Source organism: Sus scrofa, chromosome 7 (assembly GCF_000003025.6).
Source record: "Sus scrofa isolate TJ Tabasco breed Duroc chromosome 7, Sscrofa11.1, whole genome shotgun sequence".
In the NCBI taxonomy this organism is placed as follows: Eukaryota; Metazoa; Chordata; class Mammalia; order Artiodactyla; family Suidae; genus Sus; species Sus scrofa.
Window position 1 is genome coordinate 88575563 of NC_010449.5, and position 27884 is coordinate 88603446.

General features: G+C 39.1%; 1 protein-coding gene across 2 annotated transcripts; it reads left to right on the forward strand.

The window, feature by feature from the left end:
- Positions 1-27164, forward strand: ZBTB1 (zinc finger and BTB domain containing 1). 2 transcript variants are annotated; one of them, XM_003482279.4, is made up of 3 exons: positions 429-1143; positions 15369-17284; positions 25263-27164. In XM_003482279.4, the coding sequence occupies exons 2-3, from the start codon at positions 15387-15389 to the stop codon at positions 25297-25299; spliced, it is 1935 nt and encodes a 644-aa protein (XP_003482327.1). In that variant the 5' UTR covers positions 429-1143; positions 15369-15386; the 3' UTR covers positions 25300-27164. The 2 variants fall into 2 exon arrangements, with proteins under 2 accessions (XP_005666364.1, XP_003482327.1); XM_005666307.2 differs by lacking the exon at positions 25263-27164 and having other exon boundaries at positions 1-1143; positions 15369-18591.

Consider the following 27884-nt stretch of genomic DNA (forward strand, 5'->3'; position numbering starts at 1 on the left):
ACGTGACCGCGCGCCTGGTAGCCGGGGAACTTGGGGCGCTGGGGCCGGAGTGTGCGTGCGTGCGTGCGTACGTGCGCGCCCGCCTGCTCGCCCGCTCTAGTGGCTTGGCGGGGGTCGGCCCGCGTTCTAGGTGCCTCTGCCACGGTCGCTAGTCGTGACTCTGTAGGCGGAAGCGTGGAGCGAAGCCTGAGCGTCACAGGCTCCCCACACAAAACCGCGTGACCCGGGGACTTTCCCTGGGGTGTGCAAAAGCACGGGCACCCCTCAGTTCGGGGTGGGGGCAGGGAAGGATGCGCCCGCATACTCGCGGGCTGAGGGGTGAGGGCGCGGGGCCAGGGAAGCTGAACCACGGGAGCCTGGGAGGGGAGGCGGGCTGGGCGGGGTTGGGCATGGCGGGGGAAGTGACTCAAGGCCAGAGGCGGACAGGCCCACGGAAGGCAGGAGTGGGGGGAGCGCGGGCAATGGGCGACCCTGAACTAGCTGGCCGCGCACGGGACAGAGCAAGGGTGCTGGCGCCCCCAGAACGTCAGGGACATACCGTGAGGGAGGGCCCAGCTGCTGGGCCCTATGGGGCCGGGGTCTGACATCTGGACAGAGTGGGAAAGCAGCATCCTGCCCTTGGGGAGTCGGGAGGAGCCCAGTCCCATCCAGCTGTGCAAACAGGAGGAGGAGGAGGAGGTCCCAAGCCTACCCTAGGGAGAGGGGCAAGAGGGGTGGTCAGGCTGTCGCCGCGCCGGCCCCCGCGGTGCGGGTTGCGCCAGCCTCCTCGGAACCCGACGCAGAAACTTGTTGCAACAAACAGGCGACCGCGGGTGCCCCTAGCAGCCAGCGGCGGAGTGGGTGGGCGGTCGAGAGGGAGGGGAAGGCTGGCGGACGCCGCAGCGAACTGGTGGGCAGACCCGGAGTCGCCGCGTAAGCGGGGCCGGCTCAGTGCGGTGCAGCAGGCGCGGCTGTGCGGCAGCGGAAGTCCTTTGTTGCAGCACAGTCCCTGGCAGAGCCAGAGCCTCTCCGCGCAGCCCAGCCCGAGCGCCGCGCGTCGCCGCCACTGCAGCTCGCGGCCCCTTCGTCTCCGCCCGCCTTTCCTGTGGCTGATTTGCCTTAAACTCCCTAAAATTTCCGCAGCCCCGGATCCTGCTGCGGCCGGTGAGTATTTGCCAGTTGTGGGGCTATTTGCGCAACTTTGGCCCGGGCGGGAGGGTGACGGGCCGCGAGCTTGACGGAGTGCGGGGCCGGAGCGGCGCCGACCCGTGCGGGGAGCCAGAGCGCGGCGGACGCGCTGCGAGGACCCGGCGACAGGCGGTTGCCGGGCCGCCTGCTTGATCCCGCCGCCCTCCGGCGCGTCTGGTCGGGGACGTGCGGCCTCCCTGGGTCGGAGGCGAAGCCCACGGAGACTAGTTCCCAAATTAGTTACCTTCTTTTTCCTTTCTTTCTCTGCCTTTATTTTTTGAGGGGGGGGGGGGGGGAGGTGTAGACGGGAGGCGGGAGGACCCGGTTGATTGACGTGCCCAGAGCCCGCTTCTCTCAACTTACAGCCGCGGCTTCTCGGCGGGTGGGAGGGGAAGTGTCCCGGAGCCCGAGGCCGCAGACTTGGGCGCGCTCCGAGGGAGGAGGCATAAGAGCCGTGCAAATTCTTGCCACGCTCTTTCCCCCCACCCCCACCCCGCCGGCACACACGCTTTTTGTTCAGTAAAAAGTGGTAGGTCTCGAGTTGGGGAATTTTCAGTGGAAAGATATGTTTCCTGGGAGAAAAGTGCTTTCGCTTCCAGCGTTGGGAGCTCACTAGAAGTTTTCGGTAAATGGGTTGGATGCAAATCGAGAGTCGTTACCACTAAAATATGTAGGCTTCTGTCTGAGCTCAGCTATCCTCCGAGTCTCCCTTCCTACCTAAGCAGCACATCTACGTGATCTGTCTGCAGGGTTGACAGGACATTTTTCCAAATTGGGAGCGTCAAGGAGATGTTGGTGGAAGTCCTTGATGTTTTCTGGGAACAGTAGGGCATTTGTCTGTTGTGTAATAATAGTCCTAAATTGAGATTCAACGTGGTAGATACCAGCAGGTTCTTTATTGGCCAAGTGTATTTCCAGGCAGAAAAACTATGCCAGGAACGCTTCCCTTTGACACTCGAACCCAAGAAGTGGTCCCAGGCTTTTTGAGACTTGGAATCAATTTCTTGAGCTGAAGTTCAAGGCACTCTGGAGCAGATTTGGTGAAGGATGCAGTTTTCATGATAACTCCAAACTAATCATCACCTTCTCCTTTGAAATTATGAAACTTTGTCATTGCAAAAAGATACGATGAGGAGAATTGGGATACAAAAAGAAGAAACTTGAATGATGGCTGGCCACCAGAACCTCAAAATTTTCCTTTTGAATTACTTATATCTAATAAAGTCTCAATGATAACTGAATAGCTTTGGAAACTAGGTGGGGGCTTCTTCGTTGTAAAAGAAAATTGAAGCATAGTGAAGGTAAAATGTTTTTCCAAAGATTAATAAAATAATACAATCTGTGAGTGGAACCTTGAGTCAACATCTTATACTCATTTTAAAGCAGATTGTCTTTTATGACCAGATTTTCATGGTATAGAGTAACTCATTGGAGCAGTCTTACCTGAAGCCTTCTATTCTTCCTACCCAACATGGCCTAATTTGGGGGAAGTGGGGAGCCCTGGTGCATCACTGTCAGAGAAAAGAGAAACCATATTTAACCAGGACCTTAGCAGGGCAGAGCACCATATCAGCCACTTGCTCTTGACCTTGTGTTTGATTTTGCCTTAACCCTGCTAACTTTTTGTGCTGTTTATCTATTCTCCTCTTTTGCCAGGCTCTGGGGAAGAATTAGTTCATGAAGCTCTTTAAGGGTGTCTCTGTGTTCCTTGCAGCCCACCCATTCTAACATGCATGAGAAAACAAGTGCCTGCTTTTAGGCCTCCTCCCTCCATCCAGAAAAGTGCTAAGCTTTTGCTATTAAGCTTCTGGCCCAAAGGGCATGAAACCATCTGGGATGAAAATGTGGAAAAATTTTCCATAGATTTTTACTTTTAAGCCATAATATGTTGTCTTCCCCCCCCAAATCAAGATATGTTTGGAAAACATCTGCTTTGAGAGGTCATTTTGGTCTCTATAGAATATTTTCTCTTGATATTTTCATTTTGCACTGGTATCTCTTACCATAAAATACTGAATTTATTCTCTTATGGGAACCAAATTAAAGGTGATTCATGTCTATTTTTTTCTCAAACTGGAGAAAACTGGAGATGTTTTTATATAAAATCCATGCTCTTTGTAAAAAATCAGCTTATACTGAAGTACATAAAAAACAAAAATGAAAGTCATTCTGACTCCCACTCCCCAGAGATTATCACTGTTAACAATCAATTCCTTGTTTAAAATGAAAGAAGGCAACATTTGGTCATAATGTGCTACGTGTGCCTCACCCTGCCTAGAGATGGCCATGATGATTCATGGGCTCATGTTCTGTATTCACGACTCAGGTTGTTAAGAATTGGCCAGGTAGAGAGGAAAAGGGGGAATGTCTTGTATTGGACTGATTTAAAATTCTGTGATTAAGTAACAGACCTGAGAGTTTAAATATAACAGGGCTTCTATTTTAGGTTTGTCCTTATGAAGTGCTTGCTGGAGCTTGGAGGGCTAGTTGTCACACATTTAATGTTAATGTTGTTGTCAAGCCTCTGAGGGGTTGATTTTTACTGACCAACCTCCTAAAATGAAACCCTCACATTTGTAAAGAGTTTCATAATTTATAGTTGGAAGGAAGTGGGTGTACTTGCCATAAAGACCACTGCCAAGATATCTCTGTGCTGATATGAGGTGCGAGGTCTCTTTTGATCAATATCCAGAGGCAAACATCAAGCAAAGGAAATTAGAGGAAGGAGATTAATGACTGCGGTTTTTAGATGTGGCCTGGAAGAAGATGATACATGCTTAAGATAGATTTCTTAATTATACTTACATTGTGGAAGGTAGAGTCATTTGTGTAGTAACTTTAAGAAGTCGTAGTCAAAGTACAGAATTACTTATTCCTTAGCCTGGTATATTCAAGAGGAGTGAGCTGTGAAGTAATTGATGGTATTCTGAAAACAAATCCCCAAAATAGTACCTAGAAGTTAAATCACAGCATTGGTTTTTGAGAGTGTTGGGGACATGGGAGTTTTTTACATTACTCTGCTTTGAGTTTAAAATCATTTTCAAAATGAAATTGGAAAATGAAAGAATTAAATCACCAACCAGATTTTCTGTTTGTTGTCTGTGTGAGATGCACATAATCCTTCGTAGAGGTAACCGAAGAGCTCCATCCTCACTTTAAGTCTTTTGTATTAGGGGAGGACTTGCTCTCATGGGCAGTGGGAATCAGCAGGTGGAAGAGGAGATGGGAAGGGGCAAGGCATTTTGCCTGTAATATGGGCCTTTTTGAGAATAGGGTGATTCTGGGTAGTTTAGAGTGTCCAAAGAGACACTTTAGGTAATAGTCATTGCCAGAAAGTGTTTTCTGGTTTATAAAAACTGAAACTTAGGGCTCTGAATCAAGAGAGTCAAAGTTTGAGTCCCATCTTATAAGCACTTGAGTATCAACCACTGAACCTGTTTCCTCATTCGCCAAAAGAGGGTAATAAAAATACCTACCTCAGTTCTTGTGAAAATCAGTTGTATAACATATGGGAAATCACTTTTTAATTTTTTGACTACTACATAAAAATTGCCATAATTGAAGTAATGCGAACAGTTGATAAGCAAAATAAAAGTGTCTACTTCAATGCTTGTTCATTCAAAAATTGATCAAAATCAACTAAATGTCAGGCAGCTAATAGAGGCTCAGGGGATGCAGTCAGTGACGACTGAGACCGTGCCCTGATCTCAAGGAGCCTGCCACAAACGAGGGGACCCACATCACTGTAATCCCTGCTGTGAGTGCAGGGGTAGATAAGGCATCCTGGTTTGGCTGATACATTATTTGTCACCCCTTAGTTGTAGGTATAGGCTGTTTTGGAAGCACAGAAGAGGGCTGTCTGCCTTACCCAGGGATCAGAAAGAACTTCCTAAAGAGAGTGAGCTGGACGATGAAAGGCTCTAAGCAAAAGGAGGAGCATGTATGAAAGCATGAAGGTTTTTGCTGTGTTAGCTGCTTTGGGATGAGGGGGAATCTTAAATCTTAAATAGATTTAAGGCTTAAAACTGGAGTTAAGCTTCTTAGAAAGAACATACTTTTATGGTACTCTTTTTATTGGTTTCATTGACTTTTAATTAGATAAAAGTGTGATGTTTTCAGGATTTGGGTTACAATTAAAAATTAAACACTTGCATCTACAAAATTAGAAACAGTACAATTTTTTTAAAAAAATGTGTGGACCTTAAAAAAATACATATATTTATGTATTTTATATATGTACATGTATTTATATATATGTATTTTTTTATTTAGGCCTGCTGAAAGAAGGCAACTGGGTAGTCTCTCCCATCATCATAGAGTTGCCTCACCACTTTTCACTCAGCTGTGTTTACTGAGCACATACTGGGTTGCAGAGAATCGAACAAGCCAAAGCCCTGGCCTTCAAGTTGCTCATAGTCTAATGGGGAGACCAACACATAGATAACTGTGGTAGCTGATTCTTATTTAGCACTTGCTCCATAACAGACACTGCCTTACAGTAATTCTAAATGGTAGGAAGGATTACCATTCCCATTCTCAGATCAGAGAACCAAGGCACAGATTGGTTAAGCAACTTGTTCAAGTTCACACATCTAATAAGTGGCAGAACCAGAATTTGAACTCGGACAGTCTGGTTAGTCTGGGCTTTCTGTTGATGTTCTGATGTTTAAAAAGTAGTGTAATAAATGCAGAATAAGGAGATAATACACAGTAATATCAAAAACAGTAGGAGAGTGAAGTCTTAAAGAAGGCTTTCTGGAGGAAAAGATTCTTAAAAGATATGTGGGGGGTTCAGAAGAACCAGATCAGCATGAGTGAAAATTCAGGTGAGAAATACATGAAGTGCATGTGGGTGGGAGGGGTCGCAAGCAGTTTTATGGTACCTGAACATGAAGTTGGAAGGAGGAAGTAGCCAAAATAGGAGACTAGATGGGTGGGCAAGGAGGGCTGTTGTACGCCTTGCTAAGGAGTTTGTCCTTTAGCCTGAGGGTGTGTGAAAGGACCCATAGAAGAGTTTAAGCAGAATTGACAGGGTCTGATTTTTGAGGGAGAGGGATGGATGTGAGGGGCCAGTTAGGGAGCTGTTGTAATAATTCAAGAGTAGTGATAGAGGCCTCAAGGAAAGGGAAGGTAAGGGTGGAAAAGAGGGGCAGATTTGAGAGAGACTTACAAAATTGGCAAGACTTAACGGTGAGGAAGAAGTCCCAGGTGACTCCCAAGTAGCCTGAGTGATTGGCATGTAGGTGGAGACAGGGGGGGATCAGTTTTAGGTGGATCCCAGACCACAGAGTGAGTAGCACTCTGGAATAGAAGTTCCACAAAATGAACCCTAACATGCCACGTGCAAAAAGGGACTTCCTGGTGAAGTGGTGAAGCGGCTTTCTGCTGAGAGAAGCCTGCTGTTCACCCGGTGCCCCCTGGTGGTCAAAAGATGCCATGTTGCCTCCTTAGGATGAACAGATCAAAATGTGGACTGCCTGCCATTAAATGCTTTTCTTCTTCCACTCCTGGAGGAAGAGAGGAATATTTCAGAAGCCACTGTGTTCCCTTTGCTTTCTGTGTGGATAAATTCATTTCCTAAACCTAACAGCTTAAGTACAGTAACACTCATTCAGAAGTTATTTTGTTGACAGCCTCAGCTGTCCCGTGCCCCTGGGCTGAAGCAAAAGAGTCAAGCATTGTGTTGCCTTTCAGCAATTAAAATAGATTTTTAAAAGTGCAGGAATTAAAACTTGATCTTACTCCTAGAACATGTCCCTAGGTCCTCACAGCAAATTTATTTATATTTTTTTATAGATGCAGTTTCAGTGAGTTTTTGTCTAATTTCATAACTCATAACATTGAAATGGTGGGCAGTAGGAGAGCAACACACCTTTTAGAAGTGACAGCTGTTGGCTTGACAAGTAAGGAGACAGAAAAATACTAACCAACTGACAAACTACAATCTCCAAAAGCATAATAGTCTTGGGCCATTTTGTGTAAGTGTAAACAACTCTTGCGAATTTGAATAGCTCCTATTTTTCAGAAAATGTAACTGTTGCAGAGGAGAAAGCTGACAGCCAGGAGTTGCCATATATGGGGGCTGCTGTTGGAATAGTAGGAAGAGCCTGAGACCAGGATTGAGGAGGCCAAGGTCCTATCCTGTAAGCCACTAAAACTAGATGTGACTTTGAGTATATGACTTAACCTCTCAGGGCCTCAGTTTGTTTTCTCATCTATAAAGCAACAGGTTGACCTTGATCATGGGAAAATTTTATGAATTTTGTCCACATGATGACATTAATATTTAAGAAAAATTGTATTTCGCTCAGATTAAAAAAAGCACTTGTCACCTCTAATTAATACGAGAGTTTTGTGAAGAGTATGGTTATCCTTTTATAGATGAGAAAAGAAGGCTTGGAGAGTTAAAGAAAATTCATAGCTAAATAAGTGATAGAGCTGCTATTCAAATCTTTCAGTGTCTGCTTCCTGGGCTCTTATTTATTTTGCTTTTTAGGGCTGCACCTGCAGCATATGGAAGTTCCCAGGCAAGGGGTCATATCAGAGCTCAGTTGCAGGCCTACGCCTCAGCCACAGCAACACAGGATCCAAGCCGAGTCTGCAGCCTACACCACAGCTCGCGGCAACGCTGGACTCCCGACCCACTGAATGAGGCCAGGGATGGAACTCACATCCTCACAGGTACTAGTCAGGTTCGTTTCTGCTGGGCCACAACGGGAACTCCCCTGGTCTCCTATTTAATACTTTCATTTAACAAGCATGCATTAAGTGCCAACTTTGTGGCAAGTGGGCTAGGCACAGGGAACACAAAGGCCATTAAGCCTCATGCCCACCCTGCAGAGTTGAATGTAGTAGGCATTGCTGTACCTCTGTTAGTGCTAAAAGTGCAGATGCTACTACAGCACAGTTAGGACGAATTAATACGTGGCCATGTCAGGGTTTTTAAAGACTTTATGGTGTGAGCACAGAGTGGAGCCACCATTTATAGCTTTGTTTCTATGGGGATATGTGTTTCAAGTTCCAAATAACTAAAAAATAAAGGTTTGGAACATAATCCAGTTATAATTACAGAATTTCTTGTACTAAGTACTGAATTCTCAGTCTAATAATCAGCCAGCAGCATGCTTGTTCTAAAAAGTGAATAAAATTTTCTAAACTTGATCATGTCTGTCCAATTTCAGTGCCTTGAAGTAAAATCTTTTATTTTTAGGAGCCTATACAACTGGCCCTTCCCGGAAACCTCAAGGAAAAAAACCTTAAAGAATTTTATTAGGTTTAAATTTAGATGGAGTTCCCGTTGTGTCTCAGTGGGTTTAAGAACCTGACATAGCATCCACGAGGATGTGGGTTCAATCCCTGGCCTCATTCAGTGGGTTAAGGATCTTGTGTTACCACAAGCTGCTGAGTAGGTGACAGATGCGGCTCGGATCTGGTGTGGCTGTGGCACAGGCCAGCAGTTGTAGCTCCATTTTGACCCTAGCCAGGGAATTTCCATATGCCATAGGTGCGGCCCTAAAAGGAAAAAAAAAAATTTAGAGATTGGAATATTGTATACCCTAGAAAATGGTATCCTAGGGAAGAATTTTTAAAAGGTGACTTTATTTTTCTAGGTAGCAGAGTTATTAAAGCTGTGATTTCAGGCTCAAGAGTCATATTGCTTGTGTTCTAATCTCACCAAGTCCTCTGACCTTAGGAAGTTTCTATAACATTGTGTTCTGTGTTCTTATCTGGAAAGGAGTCTTAAAACAGTACATACTTGCAGGGATTGTTATGAAGATTAAATGGTAAAATGATATACATACTTAATGCGTACATACATATATGTTTTATCTATAATACATGACATATTTATATGTGTCTTACTGTTGATATGCCAGGCTCTAGTTTAAGCAGATATCACCCACACCTGCTTAGACTAGATCCTGGCACATTGATAGCAAGCCCAGTAAAACAGATTTATCTCTCCTCAACGTTACATTCCCAAGCTCTGGTTTACGCTGCTACGTACGTACCTCTCCCCAGTTGTTTATATACACACCAGTACACATACCTGGTGTTTTTCCCTCTCTTTCTTTTTTTCTCTGTATTACTCCTTTGTCAAAGCTTCACTTAAGTCCTTCCTAAAGAGTACTGTTCTAGTACCATTTCATGCTTTTCTCTTTCTAAACCCTTACTGAACTTAAGTCAAAATAATTCAGTATTTAAATTTCTCAAGTTGTTTCTTGGTTTAAAATCTAATCCCTCATATGTAATTAGCTCTTTTGTATACTATCCTTTTCCATCATCCACCTCAATGCTTTATGCCCTGTTAGGAACCCCGTAGATGTTCAAGTACATCCTGATGCTCGGATGTATACACGGGAGAGGATCCTTTCACTACCTTCAGGCTTCTTAAGAAGCCAGTCTATAGCCCTGAAGTTAAATCCATGTACATACGTCAGTCATAAAAGACAGAGAAGTAGGTACAAGGAAATGAGTGTATATACTGAAATGTTTGAGACCCAGAGGTAATTGTTAGTGGTGTGGAGATTGGGATCCTGAATTGAGTCCGATACTAGGCTCTACTGCAGCGTCACTGAGACTATACCAGTCATTCCCAGGGGAGTGTCCTTGGTAATGCACGTCTGTGACACAGATTAGAGGGTGATTATTTGCCTTACAGAAGGAGTCACTCCAAAATTCCTTTTAAGTTCTTCATTCACTTTATATGCTTATTTATAGACCCTTAAATTATCTTTTGACTTAAGACCAAGGCAAAAGAAATGTCCAGCAAAACTTGGTGTTTGTTTATTTTAATTTCAGAGATTTAGCAATGAGGGTAAGGTATTTCTGAAACCTTACTGTATCAGTGAGAAATTTACTGAAATAGCTTACAGAGTATAATTTTGGGAACACATCTACTGAATAAGGCTAGATGCGTGTATGTAGATGCAGCCACATTACAGATAGCATTCAGATGGGGTAGTGTTTGGTGGAAGAGCCTTAATAATTCTGTTAAGGATTCATGCCTAGTGCTTGTTGACTATTCTTTGCAGAAGGGCAAACTGCATAGTACCAAGGAGTATGTAGTAAGCACTGTTCAGTGGTCAGTACCCATCTGGGTGGTCAGGACTCCTAGTACCTACTTTACCACCCTTCTCTGAACCCCCTGATACATTGTTTAACAGCATCACATCTTTGTCTTTGAAGTAAGCATGTTGGACTAGATTAGACCTCTAACTTCTAAAAGCCTATGAATATGTAAATTTATGAATATTCTTAATGTGCATGGTCACTGTTGTTTTTTGTTTTTTGGTTTTTTGGTTTTTTGTCTTTTTGCCATTTCTTGGGCCGCTCCCGCAGCACATGGAGGTTTACAGGCTAGGGGTCGAATCGGAGCTGTAGCCACCGGCCTACACCAGGGCCACAGCAACTCGGGATCCGAGCTGTGTCTGCAACCTACACCACAGCTCACAGCAATGCTGGATCCTTAACTCACTGAGCAAGGCCAGGGATCAACCTTCAACCTCATGGTTCCTAGTCGGATTCGTTAACCACTGAGCCACGACAGAAACTCCGTCACTGTTTTTGAATTTGAGATGAGCTGGTTAAATTTTTTCAAACTAAAATTTTAAAAATCCAGGGTTGGAGTTCCTGGTGGCTCAGTGGGTTAAGGATCTCATGTTGTCACTGCTGTAGCTTTGTTACTGAAGTGGCCTGGGTTTGATCCCTGGCCTAGGAACTTCTCCATGCTATAGGCATAACCAATAAAAAATAAATAGAAATTCAGTGTAAAACTTTTTTAAAAATTAATTTTATGTTTCTTTTTTCCTTTTTATTTTTATTTTTTCCTGGTCGTGGCATGAGGCGGCTTGATGTGGAGTCTCAGCTTCCAGACTACGGATTGAACCTGGGGCCTCTGGGGCGAAAGGGCAGAATCTTAACAACTAGGCCACCAGGGAATTCCCAGTGTAAAATTGTTTGCATCACTTAACTCCTTATTCCATCCAAAATGGGTATCCTTCTAGCCTTAAGAGAACCCTTAGTGAAGTTCCCTTTGTGGCTCAGCTAAGAATCTGACTAGTATCCATGAGGATGCAGGTTTAATCCCAGACCTCGCTCAGTGGGTGATCCGAGGTGTAGGTTGCAGACAGAGCTCAGATCCCATTGTGCTGTGGCTGTGGCATAGGCCAGCAGCTGCAGCTCTGATTCAACCTATAGCCTGGGAAGTTCCACACGCCGCAGGTGCCGCCCTAAAAAGATAGGGGAAAAAAGAGAAAACCCTTGGCTTTGGATCACATTTGACATTTTTGCTCTCATCCCTAGCCCTTGATTTCTAGCTGTACAAACTTGTTCTACTAGTGATGCAACACAAACAAAAGCAATCACAGAACGTTGTTATAAAAACAAGAACAGTTGAAATAAAAGGAATTCTTGTATTAAAAACTGTTTATAGGGAGTTCCTGTTGTGGCGCAGTGGAAACAAATCCGACTAGGAACCATGAGGTTGCAGGTTTGATCCTTGGCCTCGCTCAGTGGGTTCAGGATCCATCATTGCTGCGAGCTGTGGTGTAGGTCACAGATGCAGCTTGGATCTAGTGTTGCTGTGGCTCTGGTGTAGGCCAGGGGCTGCAACTCCGATTGGACCTCTAGCCTGGAAACCTCCAATGCCGTGGGTGCAGCCCTAAAAAAAACAAAAGCAAAAACTGTTTACAAACCAGCTATAATGTAAAAAATCAAAATCATGAAAAAAAAACTGTTTATAAGCTTTAACTTCTAAGTTATAGTAAAGTTTTTCAGATATACTCATTTCACCTAAAACACTAAGTTTTTTAGGTAGAATTGTTAAGGATGTTAAAGAAAATTGAGCAAACTTCTTTTGGAATTTGAGTGAAATTAATTAATAAAAGTGAAATACAAATATTTTAATGCAAAAGTTATTCTCAAGACATAACAAGGTGAAAGTCTTACAAAAATTTAGATCCTTCACCCATGATTCCAGCTCTTGCCTTTTTGTTTGTTTTTGTTTTGGTGTTATTAAGCCTTCTCAAAGCTTTTTTGAATTAGGTGTAACAAGAATACAGTTGTTGGTACTAATTTGTGAATGATTGCTATTAAGTTACTCTCCCTAAAATCAGCTTTACTCGGAACTTGGGCATTTGCATAATAACACTAATGAAACTAGTTTTAGGTCAAGCAATAATTTTAGGCAAAAAGGTATTTCTTCAGCTTCCAGCTGTATGAGGGGAAGAGAGAAACACAGAGAGACTTGGAGGTGATAGGATTCATGCTCAGCCCTTGTTCTCTCCCCCACAGCACAGCCCTTTGTGCATAGAGTAGGCGCTTTGCTGGGTACATGTTGAATGAAGTCACTCATCTAGAACAAGACGAAATTCCCCTCGATGTGTCCTTGAGATTACAGAATACCTATGCTATTGCTGATTCTCAGTACTTTATGTAGTGCCTGGTATACCAACATAAAAAATGTTTGTTGGATTAATAAATGTGTCAAAATGCTGTTGATGCTTTTACTGTTTTAGTGTTTTGTTTATGTTAACACAGAATATATGTTCACTAATGTAATTGATTTTGACTGGCTACAAATATGCCTGTCATACTGGTCTTCTTTGTAGCTACATTAATTTTGGTTGCTGACCGTAGAACTACCTTTCCTTTAGGTTAGAAGGGTCCTTGAAACTTTTAAGCTCTTAATATCATTCTTTCAAGTACAAGGTATTTAAAATCTGAAAGTTTTAACAGAAAAACTGCTGACTTTCATACTGTTGGACTCTTATTTGGAAGGAAACTTGAAGATTATCAAGTCAAACTTAACCTCTGTGCTTAAGTGAGCGTCACCACCACCACACTGCCACTGTCACTTCCATTGATTATCACATGCCAAGCACTATACACCTTACACATTGCTCCTGTGAATCCTCATGTTCGATATGTTATTTCAAGTATTATTATCCCCACTTTGACCGTTCAGGAAACTTGGGGGGGGGGGTCAGTGAGGACAAACAAGTTACCCAGGGTGGCAAAGCCAGGTTGGAACTCGGGCCTATGTGATCCAGTAAGTCTGTGCTCCTTGCACTGTACCACACTGTCCTCAGTATTTGTCCCTGCTTTTGCACAGGGCACTCATTCTCCTCTGGATGGGTTTGTTTCATTTGTGAACAACTCTCATTACTAGAAAAAGTTATGAGATATCCCTCTACCTCTTTATTCACTAAAAATCTCTCTGAATCTTATAAAACATCTGTAGACCTAGAAATCTCATACTACATAAAATGGGTTTGGGGTCAATTTTTTTTTCTTTTTTTTTTTTTTAAACCCCTCTAATAAGATTTTGTTGTTGTTGGGTGGATTCGTTTTACATAATTGTTATACAGTTTCATAGCCTGTGTTTATTTATTTGACTTCATACCCTGAAAATTTTTCTCATTTTCTTCTACAGTCTTCATTCATAAATATAGTTTTCATAAAGGCCACATGACAGTGAATTTTAGGAAGTGGATTTGCCTTGGTCTACTTACACCTCACTTGTTACCAGGCATTTCAAGTTGGAAATAACATACTGATAAATATCTGAGCATACATTGCTTTCTGTATTTACGTACATACTGAACATGACTTCAGGGTTAGGGTTAGGGTTACACAAGGCTGAAATGTTGTACCTCCTTGAAATACCTGATCTGACTTACAGAAAAGGCCTAGTGGTTGCAGTTTTAAGAAGGCAGTAGGTTTCATTATAACCCATTTTCATTTCACCAGGTGCACTTTCCTACTATGTAACTGTCTTCAGACAGGAGGAAGGAGGTGAGGTGTCTTTAGGTAGAGGGGGAAAGGAGTATGTGATCCACATGTCATCTGTTATACAAAGCAAGTAGAAATCTTTAAATAATCTTTTCATTACTACTGCAGGGATTGAAGGATCTGGGGACTGAAGAACAAACGTTTATTTCCCTAAACAGCTTGTTGAATGTTCTTTTTATGTTCAGTCAAATTGCGCAGGTACTTGTTTTTAAGCTAATTTCAGAAGATAACTTCTGAAGTTTAGTATTTACAGATTAAAAATTAAGGCTAAAATCAGATATTATTTTACCTTTGTGATATAATAGGACATTTAATGCTTTTAATATTTTTCTTGCCTTTTCAGCATCAAATCTGAACATTAAAAATACTTAGAGTGTCTCCTATATGTTGATAAGTGAAGAAAACTAGTTGCGGAAAGTTACATACAGTACAATACCATTTAGGTAAAAAAACAAAACAAAGCAAAAGAACAAAAGCAAAACTATGTGCCTGGCACATAGCGAGTATTCAATAACTATCGACTCTGTATGTATACACAAAATCAGATTCTAAGATATACAATTGGAGAGGTTACCTCTGGAAAGAGATATGGGAACTAAGGCGTGTTTTCATTCTATGTACTTTTATATTTCAGGGTTTTTTTCTATGAGCATGTTTTACTTTTGTTGCTTCTTTTTAATGATTGAAAAATAAAAAAAATTTACAATCTAAAGATAGAAACCTCCTTCCCAAATAGAGCAACTACATCTTTATACTGTAAACTGCCTACCGAGCAATATAAGACAAATACTCTGACTCTACAGAATTATTGCTTCTCCAATAATTAAGAAAAGGGATGAATGTTGATCAGACCTATTTACTTGATGTCATTTCCATGTAATCTAATAAGCTTTTGTAAGTAGAATTTTTCTAAGGAAATTTTCAAACATACACAGATAGAACTATACTATCACAACAGTGTAAATCAACTTTAAAAAACGAAAAAAAAGAACTATATCTGCCTCCTAGTTTCAGTAGTTGGCCAATTTTCTATCATCTGTAGCCCTCACACCTACCCCACTGGATTATTTTCAAGCATGTCATGGATATATAATTTCATCAATAAATACAGCCGCATATATATCTAAAAGATAAGGATTCTTTTAACACAACCAAAATACCCGCATCACACTTAAGGATGAGCAGTGATTCCTTTATATCAATCGTCTTAAGAAGTTTTTGATACTCTGCAATCAGATTACTAACTTTCAATTCAAATTGCTATTGAGTTTTGCCACATTTGAATGGAAAGCTAGTCATACCTAGATTGTAATAACAGAGTCACACAAGTCATGATCAAAATTAATTCTTTTTTTCCAGTGCTTTTCTGATACCTTGTCTGACTTTAATATTTTTGTTTTACATAGGTCTCTAATTAATAGAAGATGGCAAAGCCCAGCCACAGCAGCTACGTCCTTCAGCAGCTAAACAACCAAAGGGAATGGGGTTTTCTCTGTGACTGTTGTATCGCAATTGATGACATTTACTTTCAAGCACACAAAGCAGTTCTAGCTGCCTGTAGCTCCTATTTTAGAATGTTTTTCATGAACCATCAGCATAGTACTGCACAACTGAATCTCAGCAACATGAAAATTAGTGCCGAGTGTTTTGATCTCATTTTGCAGTTTATGTATTTAGGAAAAATTATGACAGCTCCTTCCAGTTTTGAGCAGTTTAAAGTGGCAATGAACTACCTACAGCTGTACAATGTTCCTGACTGCTTAGAAGACATACAAGACGCAGACTGTTCCAGTTCCAAATGTTCATCTTCTGCTTCTAGCAAACAGAACAGCAAAATGATATTTGGGGTAAGAATGTATGAAGACACTGTGGCCAGAAATGGCAGTGAAGCCAGTAGGTGGTGTGCAGAGCCAAGTTCAACAGTAAATACACCACATAATAGAGAGCCTGATGAAGAATCTTTGCAATTAGGTAATTTTCCTGAACCACTATTTGATGTGTGTAAAAAGAGTTCTGTGTCCAAATTATCAACTCCAAAAGAACGTGTGTCACGACGCTTTGGACGGAGTTTTACCTGTGATAGTTGTGGATTTGGCTTTAGCTGTGAAAAATTATTAGATGAGCACGTGCTAACCTGTACTAACAGACATTCTTACCAAAACACAAGATCCTATCACAGAATTGTGGATATCAGAGATGGAAAAGACAGTAATATCAAAACTGAATTTGGTGAAAAGGATTCTTCTAAAGCATTTTGTGCACAGACGGACAAATACAGAGGAGACACAAGCCAGGCCGCAGATGATTCAACTTCAACCACTGGAAGCAGAAAAAGTAGCACAGTGGAGACTGAACTAGCCAGTGAAGAAAAAAGCAGAGCTGCCGAGAGGAAAAGAATCATTATCAAGATGGAACCGGAAGATATTCCTACAGATGAACTGAAAGACTTTAACATTATTAAAGTTACTGATAAAGACTGTAATGAGTCCACTGACAATGATGAATTAGAAGACGAACCTGAAGAGCCATTTTATAGATACTATGTTGAAGAAGATGTCAGTATTAAAAAGAGTGGGAGGAAAACTCTAAAACCTCGGATGTCAATAAATGCCGATGAAAGAGGTGGTCTAGAAAACATGAGGCCCCCAAACAACAGCAGTCCAGTACAAGAGGATACAGAAAATGCATCTTGTGAGCTTTGTGGGCTTACGATAACCGAGGAGGACCTGTCGTCTCATTACTTAGCCAAACACATCGAAAATATCTGTGCATGTGGCAAGTGTGGACAAATCCTTGTGAAAGGAAGACAGCTTCAGGAACATGCCCAGAGGTGTGGAGAGCCCCAAGATCTGACGATGAACGGGTTAGGAAATGCCGAGGAGAAAATGGACATGGAAGAGAATCCTGATGAGCAGTCTGAAATAAGGGATATGTTTGTTGAGATGTTGGATGATTTTAGGGACAATCATTTCCAGATAAACAGTATCCAAAAAAAGCAGTTATTTAAACATTCTGCCTGTCCTTTTCGATGTCCTAATTGTGGCCAGCGTTTTGAAACTGAAAATCTAGTGGTTGAACATATGTCTAGCTGCCTAGACCAAGACATGTTTAAGAGTGCCATCATGGAAGAGAACGAAAGAGATCACAGACGAAAGCATTTTTGTAATCTGTGCGGAAAAGGATTTTATCAGCGGTGTCACTTAAGAGAACACTATACTGTTCATACTAAGGAAAAGCAGTTTGTTTGTCAGACATGTGGAAAGCAGTTTTTAAGAGAACGTCAGTTGCGACTGCACAATGATATGCACAAAGGCATGGCCAGGTATGTCTGTTCCATTTGTGATCAAGGCAACTTCAGAAAACATGACCATGTACGGCATATGATTTCTCATTTATCTGCTGGTGAGACTATATGCCAGGTCTGCTTTCAGATATTCCCAAATAATGAACAGTTGGAACAGCACATGGATGTTCATCTGTATACATGTGGAATATGTGGAGCAAAGTTTAATTTGAGGAAAGATATGAGATCACATTATAATGCCAAGCATTTGAAAAGAACATAAGTGATTTTCTACTGTATAATGTTTAGTTGATAGCAGACAAAACACCAAAGCAAAGGATATGAGCTATTTAGAAAGTGATTTTATAAGCTGAAGTGTTGAAAAAAAATTCCAAGTCCCTTTTATCTTTAATATTTTTGTTTAGGATATTAAGTATCTACATTTTAGGTGATATTAAATGTCTATCATTTTTGTTATTTCTTAATAGAATTCTTTGTTTTTAGTTTGTTTTAGCTATGATTAAAATTACTTTTAAATGTAGACTGCAAGTGGTTTTTACCCCTTCGATGACTATTAAAGTTTAGTTTTCTTATCAATAAGGTGATGACTTCACTATTTTTATGTGGGGTTTTTTGTTTTTGTTTTTTTGGTTAAGGTTACCCTCTGAAATTTAAAACCCGACATTGGCCATTTCTGTTTAAGAAAAAGTTTTTTTAAGTAATTAGTTATTTGAAACTCTCATTAACTCTAGCTTTTTTTTTTTTTTGCAAGTTGAACAGTGATTTAGCCACTGTTTATTTCCCTTTCTTATCAATGAAATTCATATTCTTAAATTGACAACTTATTAGGCAGGTTAGGTGCACTGAATCTAACCTTGAAGGTTGACATGGGCTCAAACTTGGCCTAAAAAGATGGATGGACCTAAGGAAATGACTATAAATGAATATTTCCTATAATTGATAAAATATTATCATTTAATAATCACATTTAAAACTTATATTAAGTGTAAAACCCAATGACTTTACCCCACTTGAGAAATTAGTGGGGACAAGTCATTTTGTTTTGTGATATTAAATTTAACTATGATAGTTAATTAAAAAGGCATATCTTGTATTCATTTAAAATAATTTAAAATATTCTGATTTCTAAAGTGTGTTAGTTTATCAATTATTTTGTTTATAAATAGACTTTAATTGTCTCTAGGAATATGACATCTAAAGGAAAGTGATTTTTCATCTTTAAAATGACATACTTTTGGAACTTTGAGATTTGAGAAAGCTGCCATGTATATTGATAAATCTAATAAAATAAAGAAATCAATTACAAATCTGGTTGTTCTATAAAAGTAGAGTGTGCAAAAAAAATGTCTTGTGTTTTATACTACGATTTGGAGAAAATGTGTTATGGCAAATTGCAGTTTATCACCATGCTTTTTTTTTTTTTTTTGGTAAAGGACTATGAAATTTGAGGACTATAAAATAATCACAGAACATGTATATGGAAATAACTGATCAGTTTTTAGATAAAGTAGAATTACCTTTAGTTGTTTCTGACACAGGGTCTACATGAATTACATGTGAATTAAAACACTGGCAAAACTGGCCCACCAATCAACATATCTATTAGATAGAATGCTTTTTAATGTGAATTACTTGCATTGTGGTATCCTTCTCGTAATGAAAAGGATTTTAAAATAACTCCGATATTTAAAAGTCTAATTTTGTGATTATCACAGTGATTTAGCAGTATTGTTCTTTTAGTTTATATCAATTTTTAAGATATACAAGTCATATTTTTGTATACAATTTGCATAAAGGAACAAGCTGCCAAGAAAATTGAGAGACATATTGACTAGCACAGATTTAGTTGAAAGAGAAGTGTTATTCTTTGAGCTCAGTAGAGATTTGTGGGAGTTGAGGCATCAAATAAGAATTGGAATAGTACAGGAGCCATGCAGTATTAGGACAAAATAGTGGGAAGTAGAGATGGGGTAAATACACAAGATAAATGAGAAATCATGAATTTTTATAAATGCCATATAGCAGAAAAAGCAAGAAAAGTGATTCATCTTAGTCTTGGATATGATAGTTTATCAAGTAATTAAATCCAAAGTGCAATTTAAAATGAAATGTGGTACATACATTACTGATAGGAACCTGATAAAAGTTCTGTAACAAACCCAGAGACCATCAGAGAGTAGTGTGAAGAGATAAGATCAACTCAAACCAAATTTCCAAACTATATGGTATCTTAGTGGTCATTGTTTTCTTTGGGGCCACTTTTTTTCATGACCCTCTTCAAAAACTATTGCAACGGCTTTCCCACCATTAAAGAACAAAGGTCTTTCTAAATACTACCACTCTATAAAAAGGATTGTCTATTCCATTAGGAAGGGGAGTTTAAATACATACTAACAGCCAACAATTAGCAAGCAAAAATACTTGCCTTTTAAAAAGAGGGAATGAAAATTATCCAACACTTCTCTCCAGCCTGGTTTCCTCACTTCCCTCTCCTGGGATGGAGCTACTGAGCTCTAGCTACTTACTGTTGTTTCTTGCCCTCCAGTACTGTGAAGGCAATGAATCGAGACTGTGGAAGCTGCCTCCTCCTCCTCCTCCTGCCTTTATAATTTACTTGATTAGTATCTAAATCTGAAAATGAAGGGGAAATCTGGATAGATAGATGTAGAATCTTATTTCTCTTTCTGTCTCACAAATACAGTCTTGCTAAAAGGGCCTTTTGTTCTCCAAGAAATCCTGGAGGAGTGGAGTCAGTGCTTAACCAGCTTGCCACCAATTACAGTGCAGCTCATGTTTATAATTTTTTAGTAAACAAGACTGAAAATCTCAGAGATGAATAAAGCAGATTAGGACTCAGAAATTTGTCTTAATCTTCCCTATTTTTAAAGTAAAAATACTCAGAAAAATGACATGTGAGTAAAATGGTTCATGGCTAATGTTTAATGTATGAAGTTTAAGTATGAACAAAAATTAGAAAAAAGAACATAAGGATTCTAGGAGCTAGTTATAAAAATTAAAGAGTTAAAATAAGGACCGAGTTTGCGAGAGCAGTCAGCACCAGTTAAAAGGAAAAATAGTAGACTAAAAATCATATTTAAGTACTGGAGTTGAGAACAAGAGTATGAACAAGATATAAAAGTTATTGAATAAGGGAGTTCCTGTCATAGCTCAGTGGGTTACGAACCCAACTAGTATTTATAGGATGTGGGTTTGATCCCTGGCAGAGCTCAGTGGGTTAAGGATCCAGCATTGCTGTGAGCTGTTGCAGATGTGGCTGTAGGTCGAAGATGTGGCTCAGATCTGGTGTTGTGGCTGTGGCGTAGGCTGGCAGCTGTAGCTCCAATTCCACCCCAGCCTGGGAACTTCCGTAAGCCGCAAGTTCGGCCCTAAAAAGAAAAAAAAAGTTGCGTATAAAAATAAATATTTGAGTTTTCTAGGTGAGGTGAGTAGAATGGATATAATTTGCCAGTTTAAAATAATTTGATTAATTCAATTAGAGCTATAGAATGCCTAATAAAACAGCTGTTATGAATATACTAAAGATAAGCGTAAATACTTGAGGTGCTATACCAATGTTTATTTTCTAAAAAAGTGGGTATAGAGGCCGGCGGTGGTGATTGGCAACTTTCTCCCTGGTTAAACAATACCTGTTCCTTTATATTACAGTTAAGAAAACTTTGTATTTAATAGATCTCTGGAAAATTCCCCAAAGAACGAGTGTAGCAATTAAACGTTAAACTTGTCATTGTTAACAAAACGCCAAAATAATACCAACCAGAAGAGAAAAGCCTGGACGTGTATGTGCACACATAGTTGAGAATAAAACAACTTGGTGTATTTCTTAATTCTACTTTTTTTTTTCCATTTTGGCTGCCCTGCAGCTTATGGATTTCCTCAGGCCAGGGATCAGATCCAAACCAGTCTCAACCTAAGCCGCAGCTGCAGCAACATCGGATCCTTAACCCACTGTGCCAAGCTGGGCATCAAACCTGTAACACAGCACTCCTAAGACACTGCCAATCCCATTGCACCACAGCAGGAACTCCTATTTCTTAATTCTAAATGGGTTTTATGAGTTAGGAAAATTTTTGCCATTAGATCAGTTCCTCATCTTTCCTCACCACACCCACCTCCTTTGTAACAAATGCTTCTCAGTGATTCAAGCCCAAGCTCTAAAGTCTCCCGCCCATTGACAGTGCCTTAGATTTCAGGTACCAAAATGCTTCATGGGAACATATCCTTGTGGAATGTCTCCCATGTCCTGATACCTGGGGTGCAGTAAACTGGGGGTGACAGGATGAATGCCAGGGATCTGAAGTAAGTAGAGTTAGATTTGGTTGTTAAGAACTTGAAACTGCAGCCCAGATTTGGAAACCCATGAACCACCCATCCCAGGACTCTCAAGTCATCCCATGATCCATTTAGTTACCACTCTTTGTACTCTCTAAATGCTTTACAGACGTAATTTTAATTTATCCTCGCAGCCTTATGAGGTAAGTATTCTAATTTTCCGGATGGGGGACTGAGATCCAGAGAGACTGAGTCTTTTTCCTAAGATCACATAGAAACTAAATGTTAGAGCTGGAATTTGAAACTAGACGTATTTGATGTCTACATTCCTATTCTTAACCACTAAGCTACATTAAGTACAGAGAAGGGCCTTTTCAGCTCAGTAACACGTGTAACAAAGCTCATCATCTGTCATCTACGGTGTCTCATGAGGAAGCTGGTAATAGTGGTACTTGAGGAACTTGTTGAATAATGTGAAAATATATCAGAAACAAAATTTTATTTGAATGGGTCATTTGGAATGATGCTTTAGAAATAAGTACTAAATACTGTTATGTTTTAATTTCCTTTATTTAAATTTAAAACATTTAGTGGTATAAGCAGCCATTTTTTCGAGTCCCTGGTAGAGGCTCAGTTTGAGTTCAACTTCTGTATTTTTGCCTTTGTGACTTTTTGCCCCTCTGTTTTCCCTGTTCCTGATTTTTATGTTTTAATCTCCCTCACCAGTCACCATTTCCTTTTATTGGTTATGAGACTGATGAGTTGACTAACTCAAATTATTTGAAAATATTCCCTCCGAAAATCAGGACCCCAGAATCATCAGTATCCTCTTTTTGCCTTAGCAAATGATGTGGATAAGAAATTTTTAATTTCTTTGGCTAAAAAAATAAGATAAAATCCCTAATTACTATATTGTGATTGATTAAAGTTTATAGAACAATCTGAGTGTCTAAAAACAGAAATTTATTATACTAGCCATTTATAATTCAATTTACCAAAAATGTTTTTTTTAATGGCTGCACCCACAGCATATGAAAGTTCCCAGGCCAGGGACTAAATCCAAACCACAGCTGGGGCAATGCCTTTAACCCACTTCTCAGAGCCAAGGATCAAACCTGTTGCTCAGTGGCGACCTGAACCACTGAGCCACATAGGGACAGCCTTATAAATGAAAGACAATTTCAAAAAAGCAACAGTTGTATCTCCACCCTAACCTAGCAGCAAACTTTGAAGAAGTGAACAATTATCTAACGGTTTAAGTAAAACAGTGCCCCTCCCAATCTAATGTGATTGTATGTATGTATTTATTTATCTAATTTTTTGGCCATACCCAGAGCATGTGGAAGTTCCCAGGCAACGCTGGATCTTTAACCTGCTGCACTACAAGAGAACTCCTCTAATCTGATTTTAATTTTATGCATCTGTTGCCTGATTTCTAAGACCTGTATAATAGGTTTTGCTATTACTATGTGAAGTCTACTACTTTAATAATCTCTCTCTACCATCTGCTTTTTTTTTTTTTTTTTTTAAAGTGAGGATAGGAGAATAAGATGGTAAAGATTCCATGGATAGTATCTATATAACTTAGGTGGCCCACTTTCATTGCCTTCTATCAAACTCAAGAACATATTCCTTGATAACATGGATAGACTCTCATACTAAGAACAGGTGAAATTTAACTACTTATAAATTCATATGCTGGCAAAAGGCAAAAGTGCAAGGATTTAGAATGTGCCTCTGAGTATAGGTGAATATACTAACTAAATGACAATAGCAGCTTGTAAATTCATGCTAACTTTGAACAAATTTTATACCACTTACATATTTACATGCACATGCTTAGTTTCCATTAGCATTAAGTTTAAATCCTATTTAAGTTATTCCCTTGTTATATTTAGGAGAATCATATCATTAAGTTCATTAGCAGTGACAGAATTGTTCATTTCTTCTACTAAAATCCACTGCAGATCACTGATGGGCAAAATGTCATTTATAATTTTTCTCGATGCCTTACTCATTTGCTGACAAAAAAGATGGTGTGAAGATTGTAGGTCAGAGAATTCCCTCTGAGGCGCAATGGGATCTGTGGCATCTCTGCAGTGCCAAGACACAGGTTCCATCCCTGGCCCAGCACAGTGGGTTAAAGGATCCAGCGTTGCTGCAGCTGTGACAAAGGTAACCACTGTGGCTCAGATGTGATCCCTGGCCTGGGAACTCCATATGCTATGGGGCAGCCAAAAAAGAAGTAGAAGAAAGATTGCAGTTCAGTACTTGGCTTTGAATTAAATGTAAGAATGTACAAATCACCACTGTAATAAGTAAAAAATCACAGGAAACTCTAGGGCCAAAGAATGACAAAAATGTAAAAGACATTATTTCATTCCAGAGTCAGAATTAATACTTTTATGTGAGAAATGGAGTTCCCATGGTAGCTCAATGGTAACAAACCCAACTGGTATCCATGAGGATGAGGGTTCAATCCCTGGCCTCACTCAGTGGATTAAGGATCCAGCATTGCTGTGAGCTGTGGTGTAGGTTGCAGACACCGCTCGGATCCTTCATTGCTTTGGCTGTGGTGTAGGCCAGTAGCTGCAGTTCCAATCCAATCCCTAGCCTGCGAACTTCCATATGCTGCAGATGTGGCCCTAAAAAGCAAATAATAATTTTATGAGAGAAAATTTGCATAACACTCTACTTGCCTATTTGAGAATGGAATAATAGGTAGACAGCCTATGAAGTCCCAGGTAAGCTTTATTTTAAAAGTTACTACATTGTTTTTATTCTACTTAAACTAATTGCTTACACCAATCAGAATCAACAGAGCTTATTTTTAGATGTCAGAAATATAAACACCCAGATTATGAAAGTCATTGTTTCCTTCAAATGTTTATGTGTTTCTTGAAGTGGAAAAAATTTTTAAGAAAAAAATCTCTTTTTTACAAAATTAGGCATTACTGTGAAAAAAATAATTCTACCCAGAATCATGGGGCAGGTTAGGAGGACTTTGAACTTAGGAATTTGAAAACTCCTCCTGTGTGTGTATGTGTGTGTGTGTGTGTACTTTATTTTCATTTGCGGAGTGCAAAACACTTAATATTTGAAGAGGACAATGTTAGCTTGATGGCTAAACGCACTCAGTAAAAAGAACAACTTTTTTTGGATAAATATGGCCAACTATATTTCAGGTAAGCTTACATCAGTTTAATTTCCCTCCAGCATACCAACCATGAGAGAACATGAACTTTTAAATTTGTTAAAGCTATGTTTCAATCAGAGATTTGCCATTAACAAGTACATTGTAAAATTATTTTATTTGAAGAAAAACTCTTTTTAACTGCTTCCTTCCTCCTACCCTCCTTTACTTGGCCGACCTCCTATCTTTTTATGTTACTTACTGACGAGCCCTGCCAATTGCATCTTAGCTCATCTGAGGAAAAAAAAAAAAGTTGCCTCAATAGCTGAAAAATTATACTGGTAAAAATAACATCTTGCATTTGAAGGGTACAATGAGTTACCTTGTGGGGGAAAAATTAAATAAATCTAAGTTCTAGGAACTGTGCTTTTGTTTTCTTCTTCGTTCTATTAACAGTGTGCTGGCCTGGTCGCAGAATTCATGAAAATCTGATCTAAGAATTATGTTGTATCTTGTAGAGCAGTCAACGTGTAATATTATTTTTCTTGAGTTTTGTCTTTTTCTGTGTGACAGTGGTCAAATAGGGCCTTCTAAACATCTGGAGATGTGAGATCTGAATTTGGAGAGGACATGGGGAAGAATCAATCTTCAACAGATAATCTATAAGTCCAGACCCAGGAATATCAGATCTGAAGTGACACCATCTTTTCTGTCTTCTGACAAACCTCTTCAACCCCAAAAGTTCCAGTTGCAAGGATCCAAGAAAACTCAGTAAAGATCACTTCGGAATCATTCTGTTGTGAAAAAAAATTGATTCGTGGTGACTCTCCTAATCTATGATTTGTGGAAAATCTGCTAAAGAAAAATAACTAGATTATTCATAAGGCATCAGTGCTTAAAGCGATATTAAAATGAAACTTTATATGCTAATTATCTTCAAGGGTCCCTCCTAAAATAAAAGGGCTTGCTAGGCTACTATAAATACATTATAAAGTGAGATAATCGCATATCTGTGTAAACATATAATTCTAAACTTAAAACTTAAATTGGAATTATAGGCTTACATCATCATAATTCCAAATTGAATTATAGCTTACATATCATTTTTAGACAGTTTTAAAAATTACACCCCAAAATCTGTAGAGTATAAATAAAAAGATGTGGGTAGAGAAAAAAGCACTTATGACCAATATTTTAACAGGAAAAGATAATCTAGTTATCACTTACTGTTTAATGCAACATTTGCCTTAACTCTTTTTTCACTGTATATACCAGACACAAATTCGATTATTAATGAGGCTCCCTTTTCAGTCTGTTACTTGAAAGAAAAACAGAAGTGGTATTACTTCGATAGTGGTATATTTTCACAAATCACAAATAAAAAGAAACTATCTTGACATATTTTCTTCTCAACTTAGCAATATAACCTAATAAGCCAGAATAAGTTTCTGTTAAACATCTATTCTTGGTATTAATGAATAACATCATGCTTCGCAGCTTTCAAATTTCAGGATAAAATTAAACTAAGTATTGAATGAAACAATGGTTAACATATCTTAAAAAACCTCTCATGGGAAAATGAAATGTTTGTGAGGTTTTTACCTGGAGATAGATAGATAGGTAGGTAGATAGATATACATACACACATTTCTTAACCGTATGAATCTTATAGACATGTTGTGTCTTTGTGAATGTATTTGTAGTTTTACTTTTGATTAACTGCATACCCAATTCATCATCATCATCCATATTGTTGTTTCTCCTGTAATATCAAGATGTTATATATTTTCAGAAGTGTTTACTTTCTTTGTATGCCTATGTCTTCAAATGTTTTAATAAGGAGTTGCACAAAGAGATCTAACTTAGAGTACACATAATAGAACATGCAGAAATTGTCATTTAACACTTCTATCTATAAAGTAGAATGATAACTTGAACATTCATTCTAATAATTAAACTAACAGAAAATCAGAAAGAGTTAATTAAAGTATGATAGTGGGTACAAGGGTGAGAAGGGAGACAAGAAATCCACTACAGACTTCTGATTCACATGAATTCACATGCTTTATGAGAGAAGTAAATAAGCTTAGGGAAATGTTAAGAATATAAAACAAAAACTATAGCTAATATCTTTTGGAAACATGAAGAAGCATATAGAACTTAAGACTTCTAGCAAATAAATAGGAAACAGAAAAGATAAAAGAATGCTATCAATAATTAAAAGTGCCAGATCACTATAGTTGAAAAAACAACTTTTGATTAACTGATGGAATTAAGATTTACAAAAAAATTATGGCTTAAATTTTGACTGTACTAAACTACAGATGTAATGAATTACAATGATAAGTGATATAAATGCATTCTATAATGTGATTATTTTCTGTATGTTAGTTTAAAATGGAGTTACTGGATTACATAGAGAATTTGTCATAATTTTTAATCCATTGCTTTTACCTAATAAAATTTCCTCCTCTATATTCAGAAGTTAAACTGTCTGTATATTACTTTTATTTATACTGCACTTTTTCAACCTGGCTCTTTTTAAAAAATTACTTTACCAAAAAGTTATCAATTCCTTTCATTCTGTAATACAAAATAATAAAATATCTGACATGGCTAATTACGGTACTTCTGAACAGCATAAGAAGTGCCCAAAGAATTAACTAAAATTCTTGTTTCTGAATCCCGGTTTCTTTCACTATAGAATGACTAGAAAAGTACTATCTCATGGCAAACACAGATGGCAACAAATTAGGTTTCTCTGTGATATAAAGAGGTAATTATTTATAAAAGTCCACTGACATTATATTTAGTTCTTTTGGAGGATTAACACATTTCTCAAAATAACAATTTATTCAGAGAAATAACTTCCTTAGCAATATAATTCATTGTGTTTATTTTCAGTTTAAGAGTTTAGTTGTCTTTCTTTTTGCAAGTGATCAACAATGAGTATTCTCATTTCAGGTAAGTCCTGAAAGAAAATTGCCATAATTTCACAGAATTTAAGAAGTATTACCAGTAATGGCATATTGCCTCCAATTCTTCACTTCTTTCATATTATTTCAGACTATTCCACAAGAGTCTGTCCTTGAAGTTAGCACTCTACAAAACTGTAGAAGGCACAATTTCTCTGCTATTGTCATGGATTCACTTCTTTTCTGGAAAGTCTGTCTTCTACGCTTGGGCCTCTTAGCC